Raw genomic sequence first — 25,709 nt, 5'->3', positions numbered from 1 at the left:
AGCCAATGGGAAGGGTAGCGGTCGTACACTAATTACCATGTTTCTCTTTTATTAGATTAGATTAACTCATTGCAGAAGTACCAGGAGATGGAAAACTAGCTCAGAATGTTAACCTGCACAATCGGGGTCCCTGGCTGCAACTGTGGCATATAGTTTCAAGTTAAAGTTCAAATGAAGCAGGCATAGCCTTAATTCAGGTCATTCTGTCTTGATCATTCCTTTTATTCCCAATCCTTATCATAATTTGACATTTATTTATGCTCTCTGCAGAGGCAGGTTGGCCATTTCACTTTCAATATTCATGGTCTCCTGAAGTTTGGAGAGAGCCACTCTATCTTGGGAGTTTCTGATTTTCCTACATTTCCATCCCCAGTCCTAAGGAATCCTCTGGTCCTCAGGCCTTACTCATCTCATTCAAGGACTCTTTGTCTCTTTTTCTGATGTTTTCCCAGAAATACTTGCCATTCTCCTCGTTACTTTGGTTTCAAGGCCAATCTTAACCAGAAATCATCTCAGCAAATTTGCCTCTACTCACAGAAAAAAGATGGAGGCACCAAATTAATTTCATGTCTAGACTAGCCAAGCTACTATTTCTTAGCCACCTAAACCTCAAGTCCATTATACCAATTCAACATTGAAATGGGGATGATAGAATATAGATTGAAGGTTATTTGTATTCCCAGATAATAGCCATACCTACTTGGTTCAATGGGATATACTTCATAGAGCTATAATTGTCTTAATTACTTTCTGTACTCTACCCTTTCACACTGAAAAACTCGCTGAAACCCAATCTGAACACTCATGACTTATAAATTCTTTGTTTAGCTCTTCTAGGTTTCCAATAACAGCTCCTTTCTCCAGATTTTCCTAAATTGTAAGACATTCTGTGACCCCCTAGGAGAATGAGACTCTCCCATGGCTTCGTGTGGCAACTTCCTATAGGTCCTCCTTCCCTTCAATGGGATTTCCCTCACCGAGTCCCATATTACACCGAGAACTGAGATTATGGTTCCATCAGGGACTTTAGAAAGATTAAAAGATAGAAGGAGTTAATGTTTAACAAGCCCTTACTAAAGGTAAAACACTGGGAAAAGTACTTTATATGTTTAACTTGGTACACAGATGAGGGTAGCTCCAGGATTCAAGCCAATATAATGCCCCCCCCCCTTGCTTCGAGCCAATAGGTAAAGGGATTTTTTTCATATACAATAATGTTCCCAATTCAATTGATCTTGAATTATCCAAAAGGAAGATTATCCTGGGGGGCTGTGGTTAAGTATGTAAGGAGGAAACTCCGAGAGGTTGGAGCCTCCTGGGGGAGTTGGCTGAAGGCAACCGCCCCTGCTTTGACGTTTCCAAATAAGTTCTGTGTATGTGTGAGCCCCCAGGCAAAGCTATGCCAGATTCCTAACAGAAACTGTGGTATGTGTGTTAAAATACTAACTTCCTGGCATTTTATTTTACAACAATTTGAGAATAACCCAGATTTAGTACTTAGAAGTAGGGTGCTGCTCTAATGAATACCTAAAAACATGGGAAGCGCTTTGGAATCAGGCAAGTGAGCAGAGGCCAGAAGAATTTTACAGTAGAGCATGATAGAGAAGGCCTAAATTGCCCTGAATAGACTGTTAGAAGAAACCTTGTCTTTAAGAATGCTACAGTGAGGGTTATAGGAAGGAGAAAGAAAAAGATTCTTATTATGTAGTGGCAGAAAGCTTACCAAATTATGTCCTGGAGTTATGTGCAAAGAAAAACTTACAAATTCATGATATATATATGTAGATTTCCAAGGAAAGTGTTAAAAGTGCTTCCTGGTTTCTTCTTGCCACATATAATAAAATTTGAGAAGAGAGAGATAATTTGAAGAAAGACTTCTTGAAGAAAAGAAACCAAAGCCTCATAAGTATGAACTTTATCAGCCTCTCCAAAAGAAAAATAGAACAGAATTAAGAGATTCACTATGATAAATCTCTCCCGGGTATGACTATACAATCTTTGGCTAAAACCTCAGAAAGATCAAAAGGTAATCATTTTAATCCATTATGAGAATCTTTACCTTTTAATTGTAGAGTTTAATCCATTTACATACATTAAAGCAAATACTATAAAAGAAGAACTTACATCTGCTATTTCGTTTTGCTTTTTTATGTTATATCTTTTTTCTTCCCCAGTTCTTCTATACAGCCTTCTTAGTTTTTTAAATGAAATATCATTTTGATTCCTTTCTAATTTACTTTTCTGTATTTTTTTACTTATTTTACTTCTATTGGTCTGCTGTGCAGATTTGTGCACATTGAAAGGAAATTAATTAGAAGAAAGATTTGTGTGGTAATTACATTACTGCAAAAAATTACATATCATAATAGTATCTACACTAATAAAAGACAAAGATGCAAATTGACCATACCTTTGCTACACCCAAGCCACGCCCACCAGCCAAACAGAGTGACTATATGCAAATTAACCCAACCAAGCTGGCAGCCGGCAGCCACGGAGCTGGAGCAAGCAGAGGCTTTGTTGCCCGGGCGATGGAGGAAGCCAAGCTTCCCACCTGACCTGACCCGGCTGTGGCCTCCGCTCATGGCAACAAAGTTAAAATTATAGAAGACAAATAAATCCCAAATACCTGCTTCCAGCCAGCCTACACTGGCAGCTTGGGTGGTTGGGGGCTGTGGCCAGCCTGCAAACAGCCATCAGCCCCTCACCCAGGCTGGGAGGCACCCCAGCAGGATCCTCCACCCTGAAGGGGCTGTGGCCAGCCTGCAAACGGAACTCAGACCCTCACCCAGGATGGCTAGGCACCCCAGTGGGGATCCCCACCCTGCAGGGACTGTGGCCAGCCTGCAAACAGCCATCAGCCATTCACCCAGGCTGGCCAGGCACCCCAGCAGGACCCCCCCCCCACCCTGAAGGGCTGTGTCCAGCCTGAAAACAGCCCTCAGCCCCTCACCCAAGCTGGCCAGGCACCCCAGTGGGGATCCCCACACTGTAGGTGCTGTGGCCAGCCTGCAAACAGCCATCAGCCCCTCACCCAGGCTGGCCAGATACTCCTATATAATAAAGGGATAATATGCAAACTGACCCTAACAGCAGAATGATTGGTCACTATGACACACACTGACCATCAGAGGGCAGACACTCAATGCAGGAGCTGCCTCCTGTTGGTCAGGGCACTCCCACAGGGGGAGCTCTGCTCAGCCACAAGCAAGGCTGAAGCACAGAGGTGGTGGTGGGAGCCTCCCCCGCCTCCTCGGCAGCGCTAAGGATGTCCGACTGCAGCTTAGGCCTGCTCCCCGCTTGCAAGTGGACATCCCCCGAGGGCTTCTGGGATGCCAGAGGGATGTCTGACTGCCAGCTTAGGCCCAATCTCCCAGGGAGTGGCCTAAACCAGCAGGTGGTCATCCCCCGAGGGTTCCCAGACTGCGAGAGGGCACAAGTCAGGCTGAGGGACCCCCACCCCCGAGTGCACAAATTTTTGTGCACAGGACGTCTAGTCCTATATACTAAAAGGGTAATATGCAAATTGACCCTAATGGCAGAAGGACCAGAAGGACCAGTTGCTATGATGCGCACTCACCACCAGGGGCAGATGCTCAATGCAGAAGCTGCCCCCTGGTAGTCAGTGTGCATCCACAGGGGGAGCTCCACTCAGCCACAAGCCAGACTGACAGCTAGAGTGAGTGCAGTGGCACTGGCACGAGCCTCTTCTGCCTCCGTGGCAACACTAAAATGTCTGACTGCGGCTTAGGCCCGCTCCCCCCGGAGCGGCAGGTGGACATCCCCCAAGGGGTCCCAGACTGCAAGAGGGTGCAGGCTGGGCTGAGGGACCCATTCAAGTGCACATATTTTCATGCACAGGGCCTCTAGTATATAATATAGTATTGAAAAATTAAAAGACAAAATATTTTAATATTGCTATTCACCCTTTCTCTATAATAGTAGTGTCAGAGATTTTAAAAAAATAGTAAAATGTATATGTAAATGTATATGAATATATAAATTGATTAATAAATAAACAAATAAATAAATAAAATAGTTTGATATCAGGTAGCATGATACCTCAAACTGTATTCTTCTTTCTCAAGATTGCTGTGGCTATTCAGGGTCTTTTGTGTTTCCATATAAGTTTTTAAATTATATGTTCTAGTTCTATGAAATATGACATTGGTATTTTGATATGGATTGCATTAAATCTGAGGATTTCTTTGCGTAGTATAGACATTTTAACCAAGTTAATTTTTCCTATCCATGGGCACATTGTTGCTTTTTTTGTATCCTCTTCAATTTCTTCAGTGTGTTATAGTTTTATCAGTAAGGGTCTTTTACCTTCTTGATTAAATTTATTCCTACACATTTTATCCTTTTTGATGCAATTGTAGATGGATTGTTTTCTTAATTTCTCTTTCTGATAGTAAGTTATTGGTGTAAAAAAATGCAACCGATTTCTGAGAATTCACTATATATTATGCTACCTTACTGAATTCATTTATTAGTTCTAATAATTTTATGGAGGAATCTTTCGGGTTCTCTATATACCTGGGTGAGCAAAAGTGGGTTTACAGTTGATCATATGGAAAAAGGCATACAGGTTATAATTACAATAGCTTTATTAACTCAAAAAAATGTCATAAGGTGCGTCTCGTACTCCCAACTGTAAACCTACTTTTGCCATGCCTGTATAGTAGCATCATCTACAAATAATGACAATTTGAGTTTTCCTTTCCAATTCAGATGCATTTATTTCTTTTTCTTGTCTGAATATTATGGCTAGGATTTCCAATACTATGTTGAATAAAAATGGTCGGAGTGGACGTCCTTGTACTGTTTCTGATATTAAAGAAAAAACTTTTAGCTTTTCACTATTTTCCAGCAGGTGGTGCTAGAGCCCAGTGTGTGGTTTCTCCCTGCACACAGATCCTAGTGAGCTTTTCAGATTCCACTACATTTTCCAGATTAGTTCTCACTGCTCAACACAGGAGTGCACACAAGTGGGTGGCCGCAGTAAAGGGGAGTTTCAGGCTTAGCACTTGGGGCATTGTTAGTACCTGCTGACCCAGTGGGAAGATCCTCAGGTGAAGTTCTCTCAGAAGGACATGGAAGGCCTTCCTGCTGATGTCCAAGCAAATCAGTAAAAACCTTATCCCTTTAATGCTCTTTGATATTCTTCTCTGCTTCTTTCCCATCTTTTCCTTCCCCCTGATCATGAAGGTCCTGCCACAGTACTCTGAGTGCTGCTGGAAAGCAATATGTTTCTCAAGCCATGTCCCACAAAACTTGGGTAGCCAGGCACTCACTAACCACTCTCCTTTCCACACTGGAGAAATTGCCACCATCGGATAGTTCAGCCCATGCAATGTCCCCAAACTCATGCTGCAATCTACCCTTGCAAAGACTGGACTTCTGCAAATTCTCTCTCATCTTTGGGCATCTGCTCAGAGGAGCATTAAAAAGGTTTTTTCCAACCATGCTAAGACAGTTGGGGCAGAATTGCTGGTTCCATAGGCCATGCTGAAGTCCTCTGCCTATTACTATTACAAGACTCCCTTGACATCTTTGGCATGATCCCAAAATTCCAACAGAGGAGCATGTTTGTTTGTGGATGGGTGTCTAATTAGTTGTTACAAAATGGGAGGGGAAAAAAAAGAGAGAAATATCTTATGCACCACAATGCGGATGTTAAGAACTGTATTTTAAAGGACAGGAGAGTAAATAACTATTATAAAACTAGAGATCTGCCCTGACCGGTTTGGCTCAGTGGATAGAGCATCGGCCTGCGGACTGAAAGGTCCCAGGTTCGATTCCGGCCAAGGGCATGTACCTTGGTTGCGGGCACATCCCCAGTAGGAGGTGTGCAAGAGGCAGCTGATTGATGTTTCTCTCTCATCGATGTTTCTAACTCTCTATCCCTCTCTCTTCCTCTCTGTGAAAAATCAATAAAATATATTTTAAAAAAAAATAAAAAAAAAAATAAAAAAATAAAAAAAATAAAACTAGAGATCTGCCGAAACCTGTTTGGCTCAGTGGATAGAGCATCGGCCTGCGGACTGAAGCGGCCCAGGTTCGATTCCGGTCAAGGGCATGTACCTGGGTTGCGGGCACTTCCCAGTAAGGGGTGTGCAGGAGGCAGCTGATCGATGTTTCTCTCTCATTGATGTTTCTAACTCTCTATCTCTCTCCCTTCCTCTCTGTAAAAAATCAATAAAATATATTTTTTTAAAAAAACTAGAGATCTGGTGCACAAAATTCATGCACTGGGTGGGGTTCCCTCAGTCCAGCCTATACCCTCTCGCAGTCCAGGACCCCTCAGGGGATGTCCGCTGGCTTAGGCCCCTGGGGATCAGGCCTAAACCGGCAATCAGACATCCCTCTTACAGTCCAGGGTCTCGCAATCCAGGGCCCCTCGCTCCTTACCGCCTGCCTGTAGAGGAGGCAGGGGAGACTCCCATCACTGCTGCTTTACTCACCAGCTGTGAGCCCAGCTTCTGACTGAGTGGTGCTTCCCTTGTGGGAGCGCCGCTCAGCCAGAAGCCAGGCTTGCTGCTCCTAAGCGCTGTCATGGAGGTTGATTAGGCTCCTGCCACCTCCACTGCGCTTGCAAGCCATATAGGATGGCACAAGAAATGACAGAAAGAATGAGGGAACCATTCAACACAGGTTTGATAGAAACTAACTGAGGAATAATAATTGGTGTCCCCTTAATATTCTCCATTCAATTGATTCTGTTTAAATAGGAAGTGCCTAAAGCCAGGCTATTAAGTTGCAACTCATCCTCACAACTACAAAAGCAATCCATGTTGAGAACACCCACAAAGATATCTTCTTGCTTGTGCACATGTGGAGTCATATACACACACACCCCAAATTTTTTAAAACGCGAATCCTATATAATAAAAGGCTAATATGCAAATCAACCAAACAGCAGAACAACTGGTCGCCATGATGCGCACTGATGCTCAATGCAGGAGATGCCTCCTGGAGGTCAGTGCGCTCTCACAGGGGGAGCGCTGCTCAGAAGCCAGGCTCACAGCTGGCAAGCGCAGCGGCGGTGGTGGGAGCCTCTCCCACCTACACAGCAGCACTAAGAATGTCTGACTGAGTGGGCCTAAGATGTCAGACAGACATCCTCCGAGGGCTCCCAGACTGTGACAGGGCGCAGGTAGGGATGAGGGACCCCACTGAGGGCACGAATTTCATGCTCCAGGCCTCTAGTATATTTTATAAAACAATGAAATGAAAGGATGAGAACGCCTTAAAGACTTGCATCTTTTTGCTGCTGTTGTTAATCCTCACCTGAGGATATTATTTCCATTGCTTTTCTGAGAGTGTGAAAGGGAAGGTAAGAGGGAGAGTGGAAGGGAGGGAGAGAAAGAGGGAGGGAGGGACAGGAAGGAAAGGAGGAAGGATGGGAGAGAAGAAAAGAGAGAAACATCAGTGTGAGAAACATCCTCCCACACACACCAAATGGGAGCAGGGAGTAAACCCAAAACCCTGGTACAGCGCTTGTTCAGTAACCTTTGACCCTTTGGTGTATGGACCAGTGCTCTAACCACTAAACACACCTGCCAGGGAAGACACTTCCATCTTTAGTACTCCTATCCTTATTTTGATGTGGCTTACACTTCCTAAGTTCATGACAGAGGATAACTGAGTGTCTTTTCTTTCCACAGTGATGGACACAGCAGACTCCACATCTGATGAGCCCCTTGACAGAGGCAAAAGTGGGCAAGATCTCCAAGAGATGCTGAGAGGAGTAGGACTGTCAGTTGATTACTGGCTGCCAAAGCTGCAGGAACAACTGGGTGTGACCTGTGCAGAGGCCTTACAACACATAGAAGAAAAAGACCTCCAGAAGCTGAAATCCCAGGCACAACATTCCTGGGAGAAAAGGGCTCTGGAGAAGCTACTTAACTCAAATAGCCTTTCAAAGTTACAGGAGTCTCAGGTGAAAATGGTAAAGAAAGAACAGAAGGCAGAACAGGCACTGCAGGAGCTGAGAGACTTACTATCAGAAGGGAGGCAACGACAAGGAGAGGAAGTAAGGAAAAAAGAGGCAGAGCTGAGGCAGGCCATGGAGATTCCCAAAGAGTACTGGCCACCCCCCGAAAAATCCTTAAGAGAAGTCATGGAACACATGCAGGGACAACTCAACCTCATGGAGGGCACACTGTCTCACAGGCAAAACCTCCCAGATAGAGATCTCGTGAGATCAGCATCTGGAGGGCTGGCCCTGCAGGGAATTTACAAAACCAGCTACCAAAAAGAGCTTATACAGAAGAGACAAGAGCTGCTCAGTGTCCCCAAGGAGTTCTTACTCTTTGGCCCTGAGCATGGCACACGGATAGAAACCAGGGAATTTACATCTTCTCAGGAAGAATCCCAGTTCACCCAGATGACAGAGAAGCTGGGCTTCAGTGTAATTGCCTCAGCCAAGGGCGAAGGTTGCGGATTTAGCATGGAGGCTGGTATGGACCACAGCAAACATTCAGAATCCAAGGAAACCCAACAATCACGTTCTGAGCACTCCTATTTCTGCTCTACCAAGTTCAGCTATGTCCCACTTGCCTCCTGCCACTTTCCCATGGATCAGCTCCAGTTCTCCAAGGCTGCTCTCCAGGAACTGAAATGCATTGAAGAACTTCTGAGTCAGTCTGCAGACACAGATAGACTCCCCTTGCTGAGGCAGAGGACTGAAGCTTTCTTCCGCAAGTTTGGCTCTCATGCCAACCAGGGCCCTCTGCACCTGGGAGGAATCTACTGGTGGAAAGCCGTATCAGAGGGTTTCCGAAGTGAGCAGCTGGCAGAAGTAAAACAGCAGTCAGCAGAGGCCCTGAATGGTTACATAAGGGGCAGCTACAGCGGCTTTGGAGTCAAAGTTGCTGCAGGTGTGGACGGGTCAGGCTCTCATTCAGAAACGGCCACCCAAAGCACAACCTTCCAAAATATCCAAACCAAAGTCCAATTATCTGTGGCTCAGACAGGTGGCCCACCAGAAGCAAATGGCTTTCTCCAGTGGAAAGCAGGCCTAGTTGCCAGTAATCAAACCTGGAGTGTCATTGACCGGGGCCTGCAGCTGGTGCCGGTTTGGGACATCATCCTCTCCAACCACAGAAGTGATTTTAAGGATCCTTTTCAGGTAGCTAGCTTACTGAAGGATAGCTACTCTGCTCTGACTGGCATCACTGCCCAGATCCAGGATGGAGAAGAATTATTGAGTGTTGGGAAGGAGGCTAGGGTTTTTCTAGATGATGTGAAATCCTGGGAGATATCTGACCCTGAAGAGCAGCTTAAAAAACTGATAAATTTCATGCAAATGTTGATTCAAAAAACAAAAAGTTATGACACTTGGGTTAACATATGCCTCACAAATGAGGGTCTGCAGAATTTTCTGTTAAACACTGTCAACTTTTGCAAACAGTCTTCCACTTATGAAACTAAGTTTATTAAATCTCAGTTGCGCAGCCTGTTAGATCCTCACATCTACAGAGTGAGTAACTTCCCTCAGGCTCATTCCATCATGCAGTGGGTCTTCCAATCAAAGTCAGAAGAAGAGCACATCAACATCTCCCAATTTTCTGAATTAATTAAAATCTTAAAGAAAACCCACAATGACCTCAGGGAAGTGATGGCCAAATCTGAGTCTGCAGAAACAGTGGAAGAAGCTCAAAGAAAGGCCACTTATAAGGTCAGTTTGTCTCTTGGCTGCTTCTTGAATTACCTCCAAGAAACAGAGCAGCCAGACACACAGCTCTTGCTACTTTCCATTGCAGCTGGTGCAGGGTATCATGTGGTAAACAATAAGTTTCAGTATCTCCTGGGGTGTGAGGAGTTAGACTTCCTACTACATGAAATGCAAACTGCCCAAGATAAATACCAGGAACTCAAAAATATCTGCACGTACAGAGCTCAGGCATTCCTGGTGCTCACAGGTCTGACATCTACCACTGAAGTTATGGCTGTTTCTCCAGAGGAGAAAACACAACGCTTGGCATTAATAAGGCAACTCATGGGCCAATTTTTGTCAAAAGAAGTTGTCCATGTCCTCTCCAAACCTGGAGCAGATCAGGATTGGGAAAACTTAGAGAGAGACATGAGATTGCTCATTGATGGTAATTATGAAGCCACCCTCTCTCCATTGAAAATGGATGAGATAACAAAAAACTTAGAAAGTATTTTCCATGAAAAGAAACAATCCCACGATCCACATCATAATAGAAATAGCAAATGGGAAGGTATAGAACATACAGCCTTCCTAAAATTACTTCAGTGTCTAGGCCTAGAACATTACTATCCAAAAAGGATGAGCAGAGCTAACTTCCATCTGATCAACAAGATTTCTGTATACAACACGAAGCCAAGCTCTGAAAGGGAGCTTCCCTTATATTTCCTTCAGAAGCTACAAGTGCTGGATTATGGGCTGAGATATCTGGTCTTCAGAAATGATGAAAACACACAGAATCAAGTCTATCCAGGTGCCTCAAATCAAGAAAATGAGGCTTTTGATTCATATGAAGACTTGTTTGAAGACAGTGATACAAATCCTTCAGATACTAATCCTAGGCCCCATATTCACCCTATGGATGTTCAGATGGCAATACTTCACTGTGCAGATGATTTTGCCAGACAGTATATTTTCTCCAAATTTTCCATTTGCCAGTTTGCACTCCCTCTTCTCATACCTAATCCCTGCAGTTCTCAAATTGAATTCTCTCTCTGGTCTCTCAGTCAAATTAGAAGGAGCTGGCAGGAAGCAAGGAAATCACCAAGAGAGGAGAAGATCAATTGCAAGAATAAGCAGATGTGTCATGTCTCTACCCCCATTGTGTCCTTTATAAGAGTTGGAAATGGCTTCTCTGCTTCCAAATCTCAGATCATGAACTGTCTTCTCAGTAAACGAAAACACGATGTCTTTTTCCACCGACATTGCAGAGGGAGCACCAAAGACTGTCTCTTGATGGAAGGAGTGGTGGAAATCTGCTGGTTCTGCCCAGGAGGGGATGATGAGGACAGATTTGACAACTGTGTGACCTTCACCAATCTCCATGGAGATGCGAAGGAACATAAGAAGCAACTCACCTTCCTGCAGGAGGTCTCTTCTCTCATTGTTGTCCTCATGTCAACTTCTGACGACAATGAAGAAAACCGAAAAATTGTTCGTGATCTGAGGCAGTCACCAAGACCTTTGATATGTTTATTTGATAATAAAGAAAATAACATGACCAGTAAATCTAAACAAACAGTGATTATTGGTCTCAGGAACAGAAATGAAGCAGAATTAACAGAAGAGCTTGCTACTGCAATTAGACATTTGCTGGAGCTCTGGGAAAATGCTCTCAGCTTAGAGGACTGTATCCTAATTGCTCGCAAGCAAGGATTCCTTATTGATGGAGACCAGGGAGACTGCAAGGAAGCCAAAGAAAAGGCAGAGGTCCTGATAGCTCTACTGAGAGAATTAAATATATCTCAGGTGAAGGAAAACTTACTGCCCCTTCAGGGACACCTATGGCATCGTTGGTGTAAAAAGGACAAAGAACTCTATCATCTAAGAGAAAAAGGGAATCGAAGCATTGAACAACATAAGAGTGAGATTGAGACAGAAAAACAAAGAATACGGAATCAACAGTTGACCAGAGCCTTTCCTCTCAATGAATTAATGCAGTCTGTCCTTGAAATTCTCCAAAATCATTCAGAAACTCCACCCACACACTACTTTTTGCAATGGCTGAGTGTGTTTTTGGACAATCTGACTGCAGGACACTTGGAAAAACTGAGTGAAAAGAAAAACATTTTGTGGTCACTGATACAAACAGAAAAGCAAAAGGCACCAAAGAGCACTGACCTCCAACGCTGGCAAAAAGAGATAGAAGCTATTTCCACAGAGATTAGTGACTGTACATTGGGAATTGAGCAACTTCTCAGAGAGGTTGGCCAGATCTATGAAGCTCTGGAAGAAGCTTCCCCCACTAAAAATACCCTTTATCTCTCCCTTCCCCAGATCGCTGCAGATCTGATGATATCTGGTGTTCCCATTGAGCTGATGGATGGGGATGCTTCATATGTGCCTCTAAAGTGGGTGGCAGCTCTTTTTGACAAGGTCTCTGAGAAACTTGGAAACAAACGGCTGTTTGTTCTCTCTGTCCTTGGCCTACAGAGCTCTGGGAAGTCCACTCTGCTGAATGCACTTTTTGGGCTGCAGTTCACTGTCAGTGCTGGGAGGTGTACCCGGGGGGCCTACATGCAGCTCCTGAAGGTCGAGGAGACTTTCACAGAGGAACTGGGCTTTGACTTTGTGCTTGTTGTGGACACGGAAGGCCTTCGGGCCCCAGAACTCAGCAACAAATCCAAAAATCGTGACAATGAGTTGGCAACCTTTGTCATTGGACTTGGAAACTTGACTCTGATCAATATTTTTGGGGAAAATCCATCAGAAATGCAAGATATCCTACAAATAGTGGTTCAGGCGTTTATGAGGATGAAACAAGTAAAAATCTCCCCAAGTTGCCTTTTTATCCATCAGAATGTGGGGGAAGTGACAGCTAAAGACCAAACTATGGAAGGAAGGAGGCGATTAGAACAGAGACTAGATGAAATGGCCGCAATAGCAGCTGAGCAAGAACAGTGCTCAGATGTAACCCGCTTTGGTGATATCATTAAATTTGATGTCAATACTGATGTCTTCTACTTTGCTCACTCTGGGATGGCAATCCCCCCATGGCCCCTCCCAATCCTCGCTACAGCCACAATGTCCAGGATCTGAAAAGGAGAATTCTTATGGCAGCCAAACAGGAGTTGAGGGGAAGCATCATGAAGATCTCAGATGTGAAATTGCGAGTTCAAGATTTGTGGAGAGCTCTAGTGAATGAGAACTTTATTTTCAGTTTCAGGAACACCCGAGAGGTCATGGCCATGAGCAAATTGGAGACTATGTATAATTCCTGGACCTGGGAGCTGAGGAGTTATGTGCTAGACTTGCAGAACCAGCTCATCAACCAAATAATGAATGGCAAAATCCAGGAACTGACATTAGGCACACTTGAGGATCCAGTTACAGAAAAATATAAAGCCATCCAGCAAGAACTTGACAAATATTTTAATGAAGATCCAGATAATGAGATACTGATTCAGTGGAAAGCAAGTTTTGAAAATAAATTAATAAATCTTAAAGAGGCACTTATTTTTGAGAGCAAAAATAAAGCCAGGGGACATATCAGTTACAAAAAGAATCAAGAAATACTGGATAACAAAAAGTCAGGTTATGAAAAGGAATTATTGGAAAGAAGCCGAGAATTGGCTTTAACTGTAAAGGATAAAGAATTGAGTGAGGAAGAGCTGCATGTCAAATTCAATCAACTTTGGAAAAAATGGGTCTGTGATGTGTCCTCAACTGCCCCTCCAGTCACAGAGCCTAACATTGATGTGCATTCTGAAAACATCCTTTTGGACTATTTTAAAAAGGAGACAGACGTGGTGAATATACTGAAGGATAAGTCTAGAAAGGAGTTTGAAATCAATTATGAAAAACATGTCAAAATGAGGAAATGGTTTGGCGTATTACCAAGGAACTTAGAAGTACATGATAAAGAGTCCATAAATAGGACTACTAACCGCATTCTTTCAAGATACACTGAAACTATTAAAAACCTCCAAAGGCTACAGCGTGATTACAATCCAAGTTATTTTCATGAAATACTGAAAATAATAGAAGAGGAGGTGAAATCTGCACCCACTGAAGAAAGATACACGTTTACAAGTAAGTACAAAATTGACTTATCTTTGTGTTTATTCCAAAGAGCATCTGAGAATTTTAAGGAGATGCATAGGGCATTCAAAAGAGCAAATGACCCTGTAAATTATTTGGAAAACAAGAAAGATGATTTCTTCATGAGTTTTAAGATCTCTTGTCAAGGAGCAACCTCAGTCAAAACATTTGTTGACTTTCTATGGCACAAACTCACTCCTGCCGTCTCCGACACGATTTGGGGGAAAATGGCCCCTAAAATTGCTGGGGACATGCGAGCTACCTGCCCAGCATTCAATGGAAACAGGGCTAACCTGGAGAAACACGTTCTTATCTCCCTGGCAGAAAACGAAAATTTTGATGATTACTGGGAGTACATTCATAATCCCGAATCTTTTTTTAGGAATTATATTCAACGACATATTGAAAGATATTGTTCAGAACAAAAAAGTAATAAAATAAAGACTTTTTTAAAAATAAGTGTAGATGACATCAAGAATGCCATCCTCTCAGCTATTCATGAATCCACAGCAATATCCAAAGATAAAAGCAGCACTGCGTCTGGGTGGTTGGATTTGTTCTGTGATCACCTGGGGAGTAAGCTGAACTTTCCACGAAAAGACTTGGTGAGCATTGAACACCAGGAGATTAAAGATATTGAGTTTCTCAAAGAAGCCATGAGTGAAGCTTTGGATCCTGCAATGATCAAAGTGGAACAGGAGTGTCTGAGTAAGCCTGTGGAAGACATGGTTCATGAAATCCAGAAAATGCTCTCTGAACATCTCTGTGGCTGCTGGAATCAGTGTCCCTTCTGTGGAGCAATTTGTACAAACACAATCCCTAACCATGACGGAGACCACAGTGTTCCTTTCCACCGTCCTCAGGCTGTCAGAGGATGGAAATGGATTAAGACAGACCACTTTATGATTGACTACTGTACTAGTTTGGTAGCAAGTGATTGTTATTTTATTTTGAATGATGGCCTTAAAACCCCACATAAGACCTATCGACAGGCAGGAGGGGAATATGCCACATGGAGCATCACCCCAGACACATCCACCCAGACATACTGGAAATGGTTTGTCTGTCACTTCAGAAAGGAGCTAGAAGAAAAATATCAGAAAAAATTTACAGGTAGAGGTGAAATCCCTCATGCATGGACCAATATCACAAAGCAAAATGTGCTTGATGACTTGGAAAAGCAATAATACTCAATGCCCACAAAAGAGTACTAGAATCTATAGTCACAGTACCTGAACAATCCAAAAATACCTCCTCCTTACAATGAGAAACTTTATTTCCATTTTTCAAATGAAATGACTAAATATAAATCAATTAACATTTCAAAAGTTAAAGATTTCCTGTTGAAAGGACTTCCTTTTTCTTTATCTCAATTCCTTCTGGTTGAAAAACAAATTGCTAAAATATATTAAAATACAATAAAATCAAATAATATCTATTTAAAATTCCTACTTCATATTTTAAGCTATTATTCTGAATGCTTTTTATTTTAAAATATATAATATCATACGCAATCTCAGAGAAAGTTGTTTTCATGGAGGGAAATCAAAATCATTATAGATAGCTATAAATTTCTATAGGTTAACTATATGAACATTTCAAATGAATGTACAGTTCTTGGCTGAATGCTACCAATTGCCTCTGAAATCTTGAGAAAAAGTTAACCCTTGAATCAAAAAATATTGATGGGAAGATGATTCCCAAGCATAGTGATATTTAGACATATTCTCTTCTGGGAAATAATAACACAGACTTGACTGAGCTGGTATCAATTGAGGAAACATTATTAAGCAAATATAGACAATAGAAATTAAATTATTGTTTTTCTCATGTAAGTAACACCCTCCTCTTCTCTGGCACCTTGGCAATTCCCTGTGCCACGCTTAAATAAAACATAAAGGTTCAAAAGACCTTAGGTATTCAAAGCCTGGTATTTGTAAAAGCTTAAGGAGAACTGGCTTTTGGAACAAGGTGTATGAGCAGGTGAGAAGGATTTCTTTATTCACAGCTGTCAACAAAAGTCAGATTTCATTATGCCATTAATAATTGTAAAAACTATTCCTTTAAAAATAAAATAGCAAAGAATATATAGTTTTTAGATTCTGATTATTTCAATAAGATATTCTTTTATATACTAAAATGTAAGGAAATGCTTATCTCCAAAATAGGCACTTTTGTGACTTTTCACACTGTGAGTCATAGGATCATGATCAGAATACAAAAGAAAAGCTCTCTCTGAGAGGGGAAGAAATCACCAATCTGCAAACCTACACCTTCTGCAGCAATGACTTATGCTGGTTCTCAAAGCTAATGACTTAAAATAATCTTGATACAAAAAAATGTCTTCATGTTGGACATAAGAGCATCCATGTCTTCCCTATGTAGGCACTCTCTCTCCCTCCATAGCCACTGTAAACAGACAATGAACAGCAATAAAAAACTTGCCTCTTCAGAGCTGGGAGATAGTGCTGATTCCGCTTTGAACCTCCAAAGAACCTCAAGCATACTCTCAGTTTGAGGTCAAATGACCCATGTCCCCAAAAGAAATGCTTGAACAGAAAAATTGTAAAGGAAACAGGTGTTCTAGAACAGTATAGTTTCCCTTTTGTTCTCTGGAAAACGGTCTCAGTAAGTTGGAAGGACCTCTATTATAGTAATATATAGAAATGTTTAAAAATGCTTTTAAACTATTTAAAAATGATAGAAAGGTTTTAAAATGTTTGAATTAACTTTCTTGAAACTTAAAGTGTGATATTAAGGACACATTCCCCACTGCCCTGAAGCGTGTGTACCCCATAGATAAGGATTTGAACTTCGATTACTGACTCAGAGTGACTTGCTGAGATAACCATATGTGTGAGTAATGTACTCTCCCTAAATAACCACAAACAGCCTCTTGCCTTGTTTAAGATTAACGTGTGTGCATGGATGTAATTCATGATAGCCACCTAAACTGCTGCGGGTACGAACAGGCTTTAAAAATGGATCCTGGCCAGCCAACAATGCTCACCTGTTGAGACAGCCACAACAGCCAAGCAAAGCTCCATGGTCCTGGAAGCTCCATGCTCCTCTCCCTGCCAGAAGACCAAAAAAACACAAACAAACCCGGCTAGTACTTTCCTATCGAGGCGAAACCGAGCTATCTGGTGAGGAACGAACTCCGGCCCTCTGCATCCAGACCAGACCAGCTGCAGGGCCCCAGAGAACAGCACCACTGAGAGCCCATCAAGCCTGTACCTGCAGCATCAAAAACTTTTGAAAGTAATAAAGGGCTCTGTGATTTGCAACTGCATATGTTTCATGTGGTGTGATTCCTCTGGCAGTTAATTAAATCAATTTGCATACGCTTAAAATTAAAATTAAAGCTTCTGGTCCTTTTGGTCCTAGGCCTCCCCTTGGTCATGCTTGCATACAGTAGCCTCTTCGCTAGCAAGTACTTAAATGTCCCAACACCTGCAAGGTTAAAATTTATCAAAAGGGACACCTTAAATAAACACCCTAGATCCTTTCGTAGCTCCTCTGAGTCTGTGTACTCTTCTCTTTCCTTCTAGTTGTAGAATTTCCACTCAGCCAGCCTTCCTGTGGTTCTGGATGATGACCGTTCTGTCTTTTAGTTGTATTTTTGAAGTTGTTGTCGGAGGCAGCAATTTCCGGGTGTTTTCCTATGCCGTCATCTTGGTTTCTCCGGGACGCCTTAAATAAACACCCCAGATCCTTTCCCGGGATCCACTTGTGATGCTGGAAGCCAATCCACCCTGGCTGCTTGAGGCAGTCTCTGCAGGGATGTTTCAAGGGACCTTGAAATGGAGATGAGAAACGCCCTAGCCTTTGGAATGGAATGGATGGGATTAAGATCAAATAGGATAAATGCAGATGTAAGAGAACAATAGGGGAAGGAACCTGGCTAGGAGAAGACAGGTTGTTTCCCCAGGTGAGGATTTTTAACAGTAAAACCTTTAACTGAGTGTCAGAGGGGCGGTTGGTCGCTTTGATCTTTGCTTCCAGTGACCTCCTTCAGTTACTTCCTTTTAGCTTAGTGGAACAATAGAGTAACCTTTGAATGGAGTTGGGAAGCCCCCTGGCCTTTTGTATAGAATGGATAGGATTGGGACCAAATAGTATAAATACAGATGTTGGATGACAATAAAAAGAGGAACCTGGCTATGATGATCACCTGAACACTGCCTCCATGTCATTCATTCTTCGCCGACTACGTCCACACCTTTGGGAACCCCTGGACCCACTGGGGCTGGACCCCAGCATTGGGACAACCTCCTAATATGATCATATTCAAATGGTGACAGAAACAGAATCCCTTGCATACCCTGGAGCATGGCTCTCACAAGACTGCACCCCTTAAAACTGCAATGTTCAATTATATTTGCTGAATGCTTTTGTTATTTGTTTAATGAATCTAGAATGATCTTTAAGAGGTATCATGTGCCATACATTAACTTTGATTTTCAATCTAAAATTGTTGTCTATAAATAAAAATCACCTTTGATAAATTCCTCAGACATTTAAGCAGTGTGATTATTAAATAAGATTTACGCCAGAGCCTGTGCCTCTGAGGCAGAGTGGTCACCATGTCTCCAACTCATGCCTGGGTTTCCACCCATCACCTCTGAAAACCTCTGGTCACACACACTTAAGGAAACCCCAGCTTGCCTCTGTTGTGCGTGGAACCACCTGGTCTTCACGTAGAAAAATGCTAGGTGGTGCTGCCATCAAGGATTTCCCTGTAAGGATCAGCCACATACCTGACCCAGACCACTGTGATGGGGGCACAAGGTGGTGAGCAGGGCCTTTGTAGAATCCTGAAGCCAAAGTGAGCAGCCAGCTGGGCAGCAGATGATGCCCAGGGACATGCCTGACCCAGTCTGCAGCCCCTCTAACCTCTCCAGACAGCCTCCAGGATGCACAGCAGATTGTCAATGTCCTCAAGCTGAACCCTGAGGAGATACAAAGGAATGATAAGTACCTATAAATCTGTGGGCAGCTCCTTCACCTGCAGTCAAAATTGTCCCAGCAAAGGTACACCTCCAGGAGGAGGTTACAGTCTAGGCCCAGGAGGGCAAAGAGAGAGAGAAGAGGCCCAAAATGTGACCACTTGGCTCCCACCACACTCTTCCCCCACTCTTCCTGCCACCTCCAATTTGTAGCTAAATGTCTTTTACACACACACACACACACACACACACACACACACACACACACACACGAGATTCAGAGGCTGTGCTGCTGTGCTGAAGAGATTTAAAAAAAACTGACACGAAATAAATGGAAACAGAGGAAAAAGTAGGTAGGAACTGGGGTTTCTGCCATCAAAGAGGGATCAAGATTAAGGTGATTACAATATCATTTGATTGGGGTCACTGAGGGAGAAGCCATTAGTAGGAGTAGGCATTAGTAGGAAGGAGAATCACAGGATCACCATGAGTAGGAAGCACTGGGTCCAGGTGTAGCTCACAGGATTAGAGGCGGTCAGTCTTGCTGGTCAGTAGAGACAAGGTCAATGGATTGGGACTATAAAAATATCATTGAAAGTAGGGGACATAAGAACAGGAATTGGGATTACTACATCCAGAAATTTTGGGGATTTCCAAAATATATTAAACAAAAGATCCCAAATGCAGTGGGAAAGAAGAAATCAGAAGGCCTTTAGATATGGGGCAAGAAGGGTGATGGATTCTAAGACAAAATCAAACATCATGAATAAGATGTAAGTTTCTTAAAGGAAGATGAAAACTTGCACTGCAGTTTTTTTATTTTAACCAAAAAACCTTTATTTTCATCTTCAATAACTTTTCTTTTTTTTCCATGATTAATTTACAAAGATGGCCTATACCAGTGATGGTGAACCTTTTGAGCTCGGCGTGTCAGCATTTTGAAAGACCCTAACTTAACTCTGGTGCCGTGTCACATATAGAAATTTTTTGATATTTGCAACCATACTAAAACAAAGACTTATATTTTTTATATTTATTTTATATATTTAAATGCCATTTAACAAAGAAAAATCATCCAAAAAAATGAATTCGCGTGTCACCTCTGACACACGTGTCATAGGTTCGCCATCACTGGCCTATACATTGCCTCTTCAAAGCATTCCCCTTTAATGAGAAATTTAGCTTCATATAATCCAGACATGGAATGGTGTGTTATTGTTTTTTTTCTAGAGAGAGGAAGGGAGAGGGATAGAGGAATAGAACATGGATGAGAGGGAACCATCATTAATCAGCTGTCTCCTGCACATCCCCTACTGGGGATTCAGCACACAACCCTGAAATGTGCCCTGACCCGTAATCAACAGGCAACCTCTTGGATCATGGGTCGATGCTTGATCACTGAGACACCCTGGCTAGGCTTGAAAGGTTTAAAAATATATACTTTGTTGTCATTGTAAGACAAAACAGAAACTTGCATAAATTAAGGGAATCCATTCAGATTCTTCTTCTCCAGGAACCAGCATTGTTATACTATTTCCATTCAGCAAAATCTGGTCTAATTTAGTAATCCTTCTTCCTTCTGGTGTGACTTCATTAGAGGCAGCAGTTGCAATGGGTTAATGGTAGCCTTACTACAATGGTCTGCCTGCACTGAGAAGTTTTGAAGTAGATCTCTCTCTCTCTCTCTCTCCCTCCCCACCCCCAAATATGAGATAGTCCAGGGAATGGGTGTGTTATGGATTAAATGTTTGTGTCCCCACAATAATCAGAGTGAGATGATCTCAGGAGGGCAGGGTTCTCATGATGGGATCAAGTACCAAGGGAAGACCATGAAAGCTCACAGCAAGAAGGTAGCCATCTGCAAGCCAGGTTGAAAGCCCTCACAGGAACTGAATCAGCCAGCATCTTGATCTTAGATACTCCAAAACTATGAGAAATAAGTTTCTATTGTCTAAGACACCCAGTTTATGGTATTATGTTATGGCAGCCTGAGCTGACTACAATACAGTGTGTTTAAACATGACCCCCTTAAGTTTGGCATGCTCTTCCATTGGACTATGTGGAAAGACATATGAAACATACCATTTTCCCTATTCCCTCAAAATTGTAATTCTCCTTAATCATTCTAGCCCTTCACTAAAATCTCAGAAACCCATTCAGCCATTTACAGTAGTTCTGTGCTACGTAAGTGGATAAGGAATTAAGGAAAACGTGTATATTATCACTGACACTGTCATTATAATTACTAATCTGCTGTCTTTGCAGTAGTTGTAGTGCCTGAGAAACCTTGGGCATGTAATTTAATCTCTCTCTACTCAAGTGCCCTGTCTCTCATGCTATTGTTGGGGAAAATAAATGAATTGCTATATAGAAGCATTTAGAACCATATACTGAGTACGTATACTCTAAGTTATTACGTTGTATTTCCTCGCCCAACTTCCTTATTCCTTTGCTTTTGAGTAACATTTCATTATAACCACATTGATAAGCTAAGATCGTCTCATCTGGGCTTCACTGACAGGAATATTCAACAAGGACTTTTTGGCAAATCACAGTTAAGAACAAAATAAATGTGATTTCTTTTAAATTAAATCTTTATTGTTCAGATTATTACATTTGTTCCTCTTTTTGCCCCCATAACTCCCCTCCACCCAGTTCCCACCCCACCCTCCAGACTCACTCCCCACCCACTGTCCTCATCCATAGGTGTACGATTTTTGTCCAGTCGCTTCCCACATCCCCCACATCCCTTTCCCTCCCAAGAATAGTCAGTCCATTCCCTTTCTATGTCCCTGATTCTAGTATAATCACCAGTTCATTCTGTTCATCAGATTATTTATTCACTTGATTTTTAGATTCACTTGTTGATAGATGTGTATTTGTTGTTCATAATTTTTATCTTTACCTTTTTTTCTTCTCCCTCTTCTTAAAGGATACCATTCAGCATTTCATATAATACTGGTTTGGTGGTGAAGAACTCCTTTAGCTGTTTCTTATCTGTGAAGCTCTTTATCTGTCCTTCATTTCTGAATGATAGCTTTGCTGGATAAAGTAATCTTGGTTGTAGGTTTTTGGTATTCATCACTTTGAATATTTCTTGCCATTCCCTTCTGGCCTGCAAAGTTTCTGTTGAGAAATCAGCTGACAGTCGTATGGGTATTCTCTTGTAGGTAACTGACTGTCTTTCTCTTGCTGCTTTTAAGATTCTCTCTTTGTCTTTTGCTCTTGGCATTTTAATTATGATGTGTCTTGGTGTGGTCCTCTTTGGATTCGTTTTGGTTGGGGTTCTCTGTGCTTCCTGGACTTGGAAGTCTATTTCTTTCACCAGGTAGGGGAAGTTTTCTGTCATTATTTCTTCAAACAGGTTTTCAATATCTTGCTCTCTCTCTTCTTCTGGCACCCCTATAATTCGGATGTTGGTACTCTTGAAGCTTTCCCAGAGGCTCCTTACACTATCTTTGTATTTTTGGATTCTTTTTTCATTTTGCTTTTCCGGTTGGGTGTTTTTTGCTTCTTCATATTTCAAATCTTTGACTTGATTCTTGGGATCCTCTGGTCTGCTGTTGGGAGTCTGTATAATATTCTTTATTTCAGTCAGTGTATGCTTAATTTCTAGTTGGTCCTTTATCACAACATCGAGGGTCTCACTAGATTTCTTGAGAGTCTCATTGAGTTTATTGGCGGTTTCTAGAAAATTCTTGAAAAACCTCAAAAGTGTGGTTTTGAACTCTATATCCAGTAGTTTGCTTTCCTCCATTTCTGTCATTTGTGTCCTGTTTCTTTGTCTCAGTATTTTTTATGCTTCGCTGTGTCGATAGAGTGGCTTTCTGTGCTAGGTGTCCTATAGGGCCCAGTGGCTCAGCCTCCCCAATTACCTGAGGTAGAAACTCTTGGTGCACCCCCTTGTGGGCTTTGTGCACAGTCTTGTTGTAGTTAAGCCTTGATTGTTGTAGGTAACACTGGGAGGATTTGACTTCCAGGCCAATTGGCTGTGAGAATCAGCTGTATCTACGGTGGGAAAATTTCTGTGCTGAAGACACCCTTCTGGGGCAAGACTTGCTTCAGTGGGGCTTTGGTGCTCACTGAGTCTGCCCCCTGAGTGTGTCCCTTATGGATCTGTGGAGTTGTAAGTGGATGGTCCCACTCTGACCACTGGGTACACTGGCTCTTGGATCTAAGGAGGTGCTAATCTAGCCTCTGCCTGAGGCTACCCAGCAGAAGCCAGCTGTAAAGCAATGCAAGTTGCCCTGGGGCCTTGGGCCAGCTGCAGTTTGTTAAGTAATTTTCAGATTACAAAGGGCCGGGCCTTTCATATGCAAAGGCTTCCGTGCATGGCTTGTGTGGGGCGGGGCCCCAGGGGATCAACAGGGCGGGGGAGCAAGCAGTATGGCTGCTCGCAGTCTTTCCCTCAGAGGCCCCGGCAATCACTGTGAGTGCCTCCGAGAGAAAGCTGCCCTCAAGTTCCAACCCATGCCAGACAGTCCCATTTCTCCCGTAAGAGTCTGGGTCCCCAGAGACTCGCCCAGAACTGGAGCTCAGAGCCTGAGACTCCCTCCCAATTGAAAAAGACAATCGTGTCCTCAGCCCCCAGCCCTCTCCGCATGCACCTCCTCACCTTTGTATTTTACTTCCGCACCACACCTCCTCTGAGTCTCGGTATGCTTTTCTCTTTCCTTCTAGTTGTAGAATTTTCACTCAGCCAGCCTTCCTGTGGTTCTGGATGATGTCCGTTCCATCTTTTAGTTGTATTTTTGAAGTGGTTGTGTGAGGCAGCAAACTCCGGTGTTTACCAATGCCGCCATCTTGGTTTTTCCATAAATATAATTTTAACTTATAGCTCAAAATGCATCTCAAGATATTGAGGCCCTTGGTTCTTCATCAGTGGTCACAGCTATTTCAAACACTAATTAATCAATCAAAGATAACTGTGTGGGTAAGGGTCCCAGCCTTGCTAGCCCCTTCAGGTGCAAGGACCGTGTCAGCTTACACCCGGTCTCCAACAATTTATTAGGAAAGTTATTCCAGTAAACATTAAAAAGAGGAAGCAGCCAGAGAAGCATCGATCAGACCGTCAAACCTCAGAGGGAAGGTAGGGGAGGGTGGGGGTAAGGGGGAGACATCAATCAAAGGACTTGTATGCTTGCTGATAAGCCACCCAATGGATACAGACAACAGGGGGATGAGGGCATGAGTGGGGGGGAGGGGGCAATGGGGTGATAAGGACACATATGTAATACCTTAATCAATAAAAATGTTAAAAAAAATAAAAAGAGGAAGCAAGAAGGCAAAGGCAATTTAAAGTGAGGGAATAAGTTAGTAGATATAAGTCAAGTTTTGTAAGTTAGAGCAAGCCAGCTTGCAGTTGTGGTGAAGAACACAAATTTGAAAGTTAGACTACTTGGTTTTGCATAGAGCTTCCACCATTTACCTGCTGTATGACCACAGATGGGTTACTTAATCTCTCTCTCCTTCATTTTTTTCTCTATAAGATAATGTCACCTCATAAAAGTGTAGCGATTACGTTAAGCCTAAAGTATGTGTTTAATATGTTAGAGAGTGCTAGGAGCAGCAGCAACATCAGCAAAAAAGTATTATTAATAGAAGAAATTCTAATAATTATTAACATTACCATTGCTATTATATTGAAAGGTAGTTATGCCTGTACCACATTCTCAACTGTAAGCTCTTGAAGAAGAGGGTCCAAGTCTTGTTCATCTCTATACACAAGTATCTAGAATGGTATTTACCCAGTGTAGGTGATGAATGATGGTTATGGAATACAATTGACAGGACAGGTTTACTAGATATTGGAGGTGGGAGTGGTGATAGTTGAAAAGAAAAAAAAGAAAGCTGGTTCTGATATTTCAAGTAGATAATGCAGCTGATGTTAACTAAATAGAAGTTACCAATGACCTCTACTTTACTAAATCCAATTTTTTCTTCTCAGTCATCTTGCTTGCCCTACCAGCATCATGTTATCACTCTCTACTCCCTGAAACACTTTCTTCACTCGGATTTGAGAATAGTAAATTCTTGCTTTACTTCCTATATCACTCTGCTTTACTGGTCCTTCCTCTTCTATTAGAACTCCCTCTCAATGCTAGCATACTTCAAGGGCTCAAGTAGTAATGGGCAGCCTGGACCCATTTTGTATCCAGTTTCACTACCAGTATCATTTACCACTCTCTCCTCCATGACACACTTTCTTCATTTGGAATTGAGAATACTGCACTCTTGTTTTTCCTCCTACACCAGTAGGTTCTTCCTCTTCTATTAGAACTCTCAATGCTATCATCCTCCAAAGGCCCAATCTTTGGACTTCCTTCTATATCAACACTCTCTCTCTTAATGTGTCTTCAGTCCCCATGGCATTAAATAGCACCTACATATTGACCCCTAATACGTATGTCTCACCCACACCTCTGTCCAACTATCAAACACATTCCTACTTAACACCTCCACTTGGATGTCTTAAATCTTCAAGCTTGACATGCTCAAAACTGGATTCTAAATATATCTTTACCCAAAACCTGCTCTACTGACAGCCTTCCTCGTGTAAGGTAAAAGTAAATCCACTGTTTCAATCCATTCTTTGGCTCTTATGGAGTTACTAGAGGCTCAGCGTGTGAAATTGCACAAGATCCAGATCCATACTGCCTGTGGGATCCCACATGAGTAGTTCACTGCGTCAAAAGTCACGAGCCGCAAGCCCTGCCCTGTCCTGCCACTGCAAGCAGCGAGTGGACTGGGGGGAGGGACCGAGACGTGCTCCATGCACCTCCTGTTGACCCATTGTTTGGTCATCCCGGCATTCCAGCATTACGGCTACAGGCCTTTTATTACATAGATTGGTCTCCTCTTAAATCAGGGGTGGGGAACGTTGGATCTGAGAGACCCATGCGCTGTATAAGGCCTGAGAAATCATTTGGTCTGGCCCTGTCAAGGCATTTGGGGTGAGTTAATGAAATGTTTGACCAAATATAGTAGGCTAATTTTTAAGT

General features: G+C 42.6%; 1 protein-coding gene across 1 annotated transcript in view; it reads left to right on the top strand.

The window, feature by feature from the left end:
- The window catches only part of LOC102421863 (interferon-induced very large GTPase 1-like), a 30,410-nt gene extending 15,439 nt beyond the window's left edge, over nucleotides 1-14,971 (top strand). Inside the window, 2 exon segments of the mRNA XM_023748310.1 lie at nucleotides 7,671-12,689; nucleotides 12,692-14,971. Of these exon segments, the coding sequence (XP_023604078.1) occupies nucleotides 7,673-12,689; nucleotides 12,692-14,946 (7,272 nt within the window). The 5' untranslated portion in view covers nucleotides 7,671-7,672 and the 3' untranslated portion in view covers nucleotides 14,947-14,971.
- Nucleotides 14,972-25,709: the final 10,738 nt, after the last annotated feature.

The sequence above is a fragment of the Myotis lucifugus genome, unplaced genomic scaffold (assembly GCF_000147115.1).
Source record: "Myotis lucifugus unplaced genomic scaffold, Myoluc2.0 scaffold_1261, whole genome shotgun sequence".
Taxonomy (NCBI): domain Eukaryota; kingdom Metazoa; phylum Chordata; class Mammalia; order Chiroptera; family Vespertilionidae; genus Myotis; species Myotis lucifugus.
This window is presented reverse-complemented; position numbering and strand designations above follow the sequence as displayed.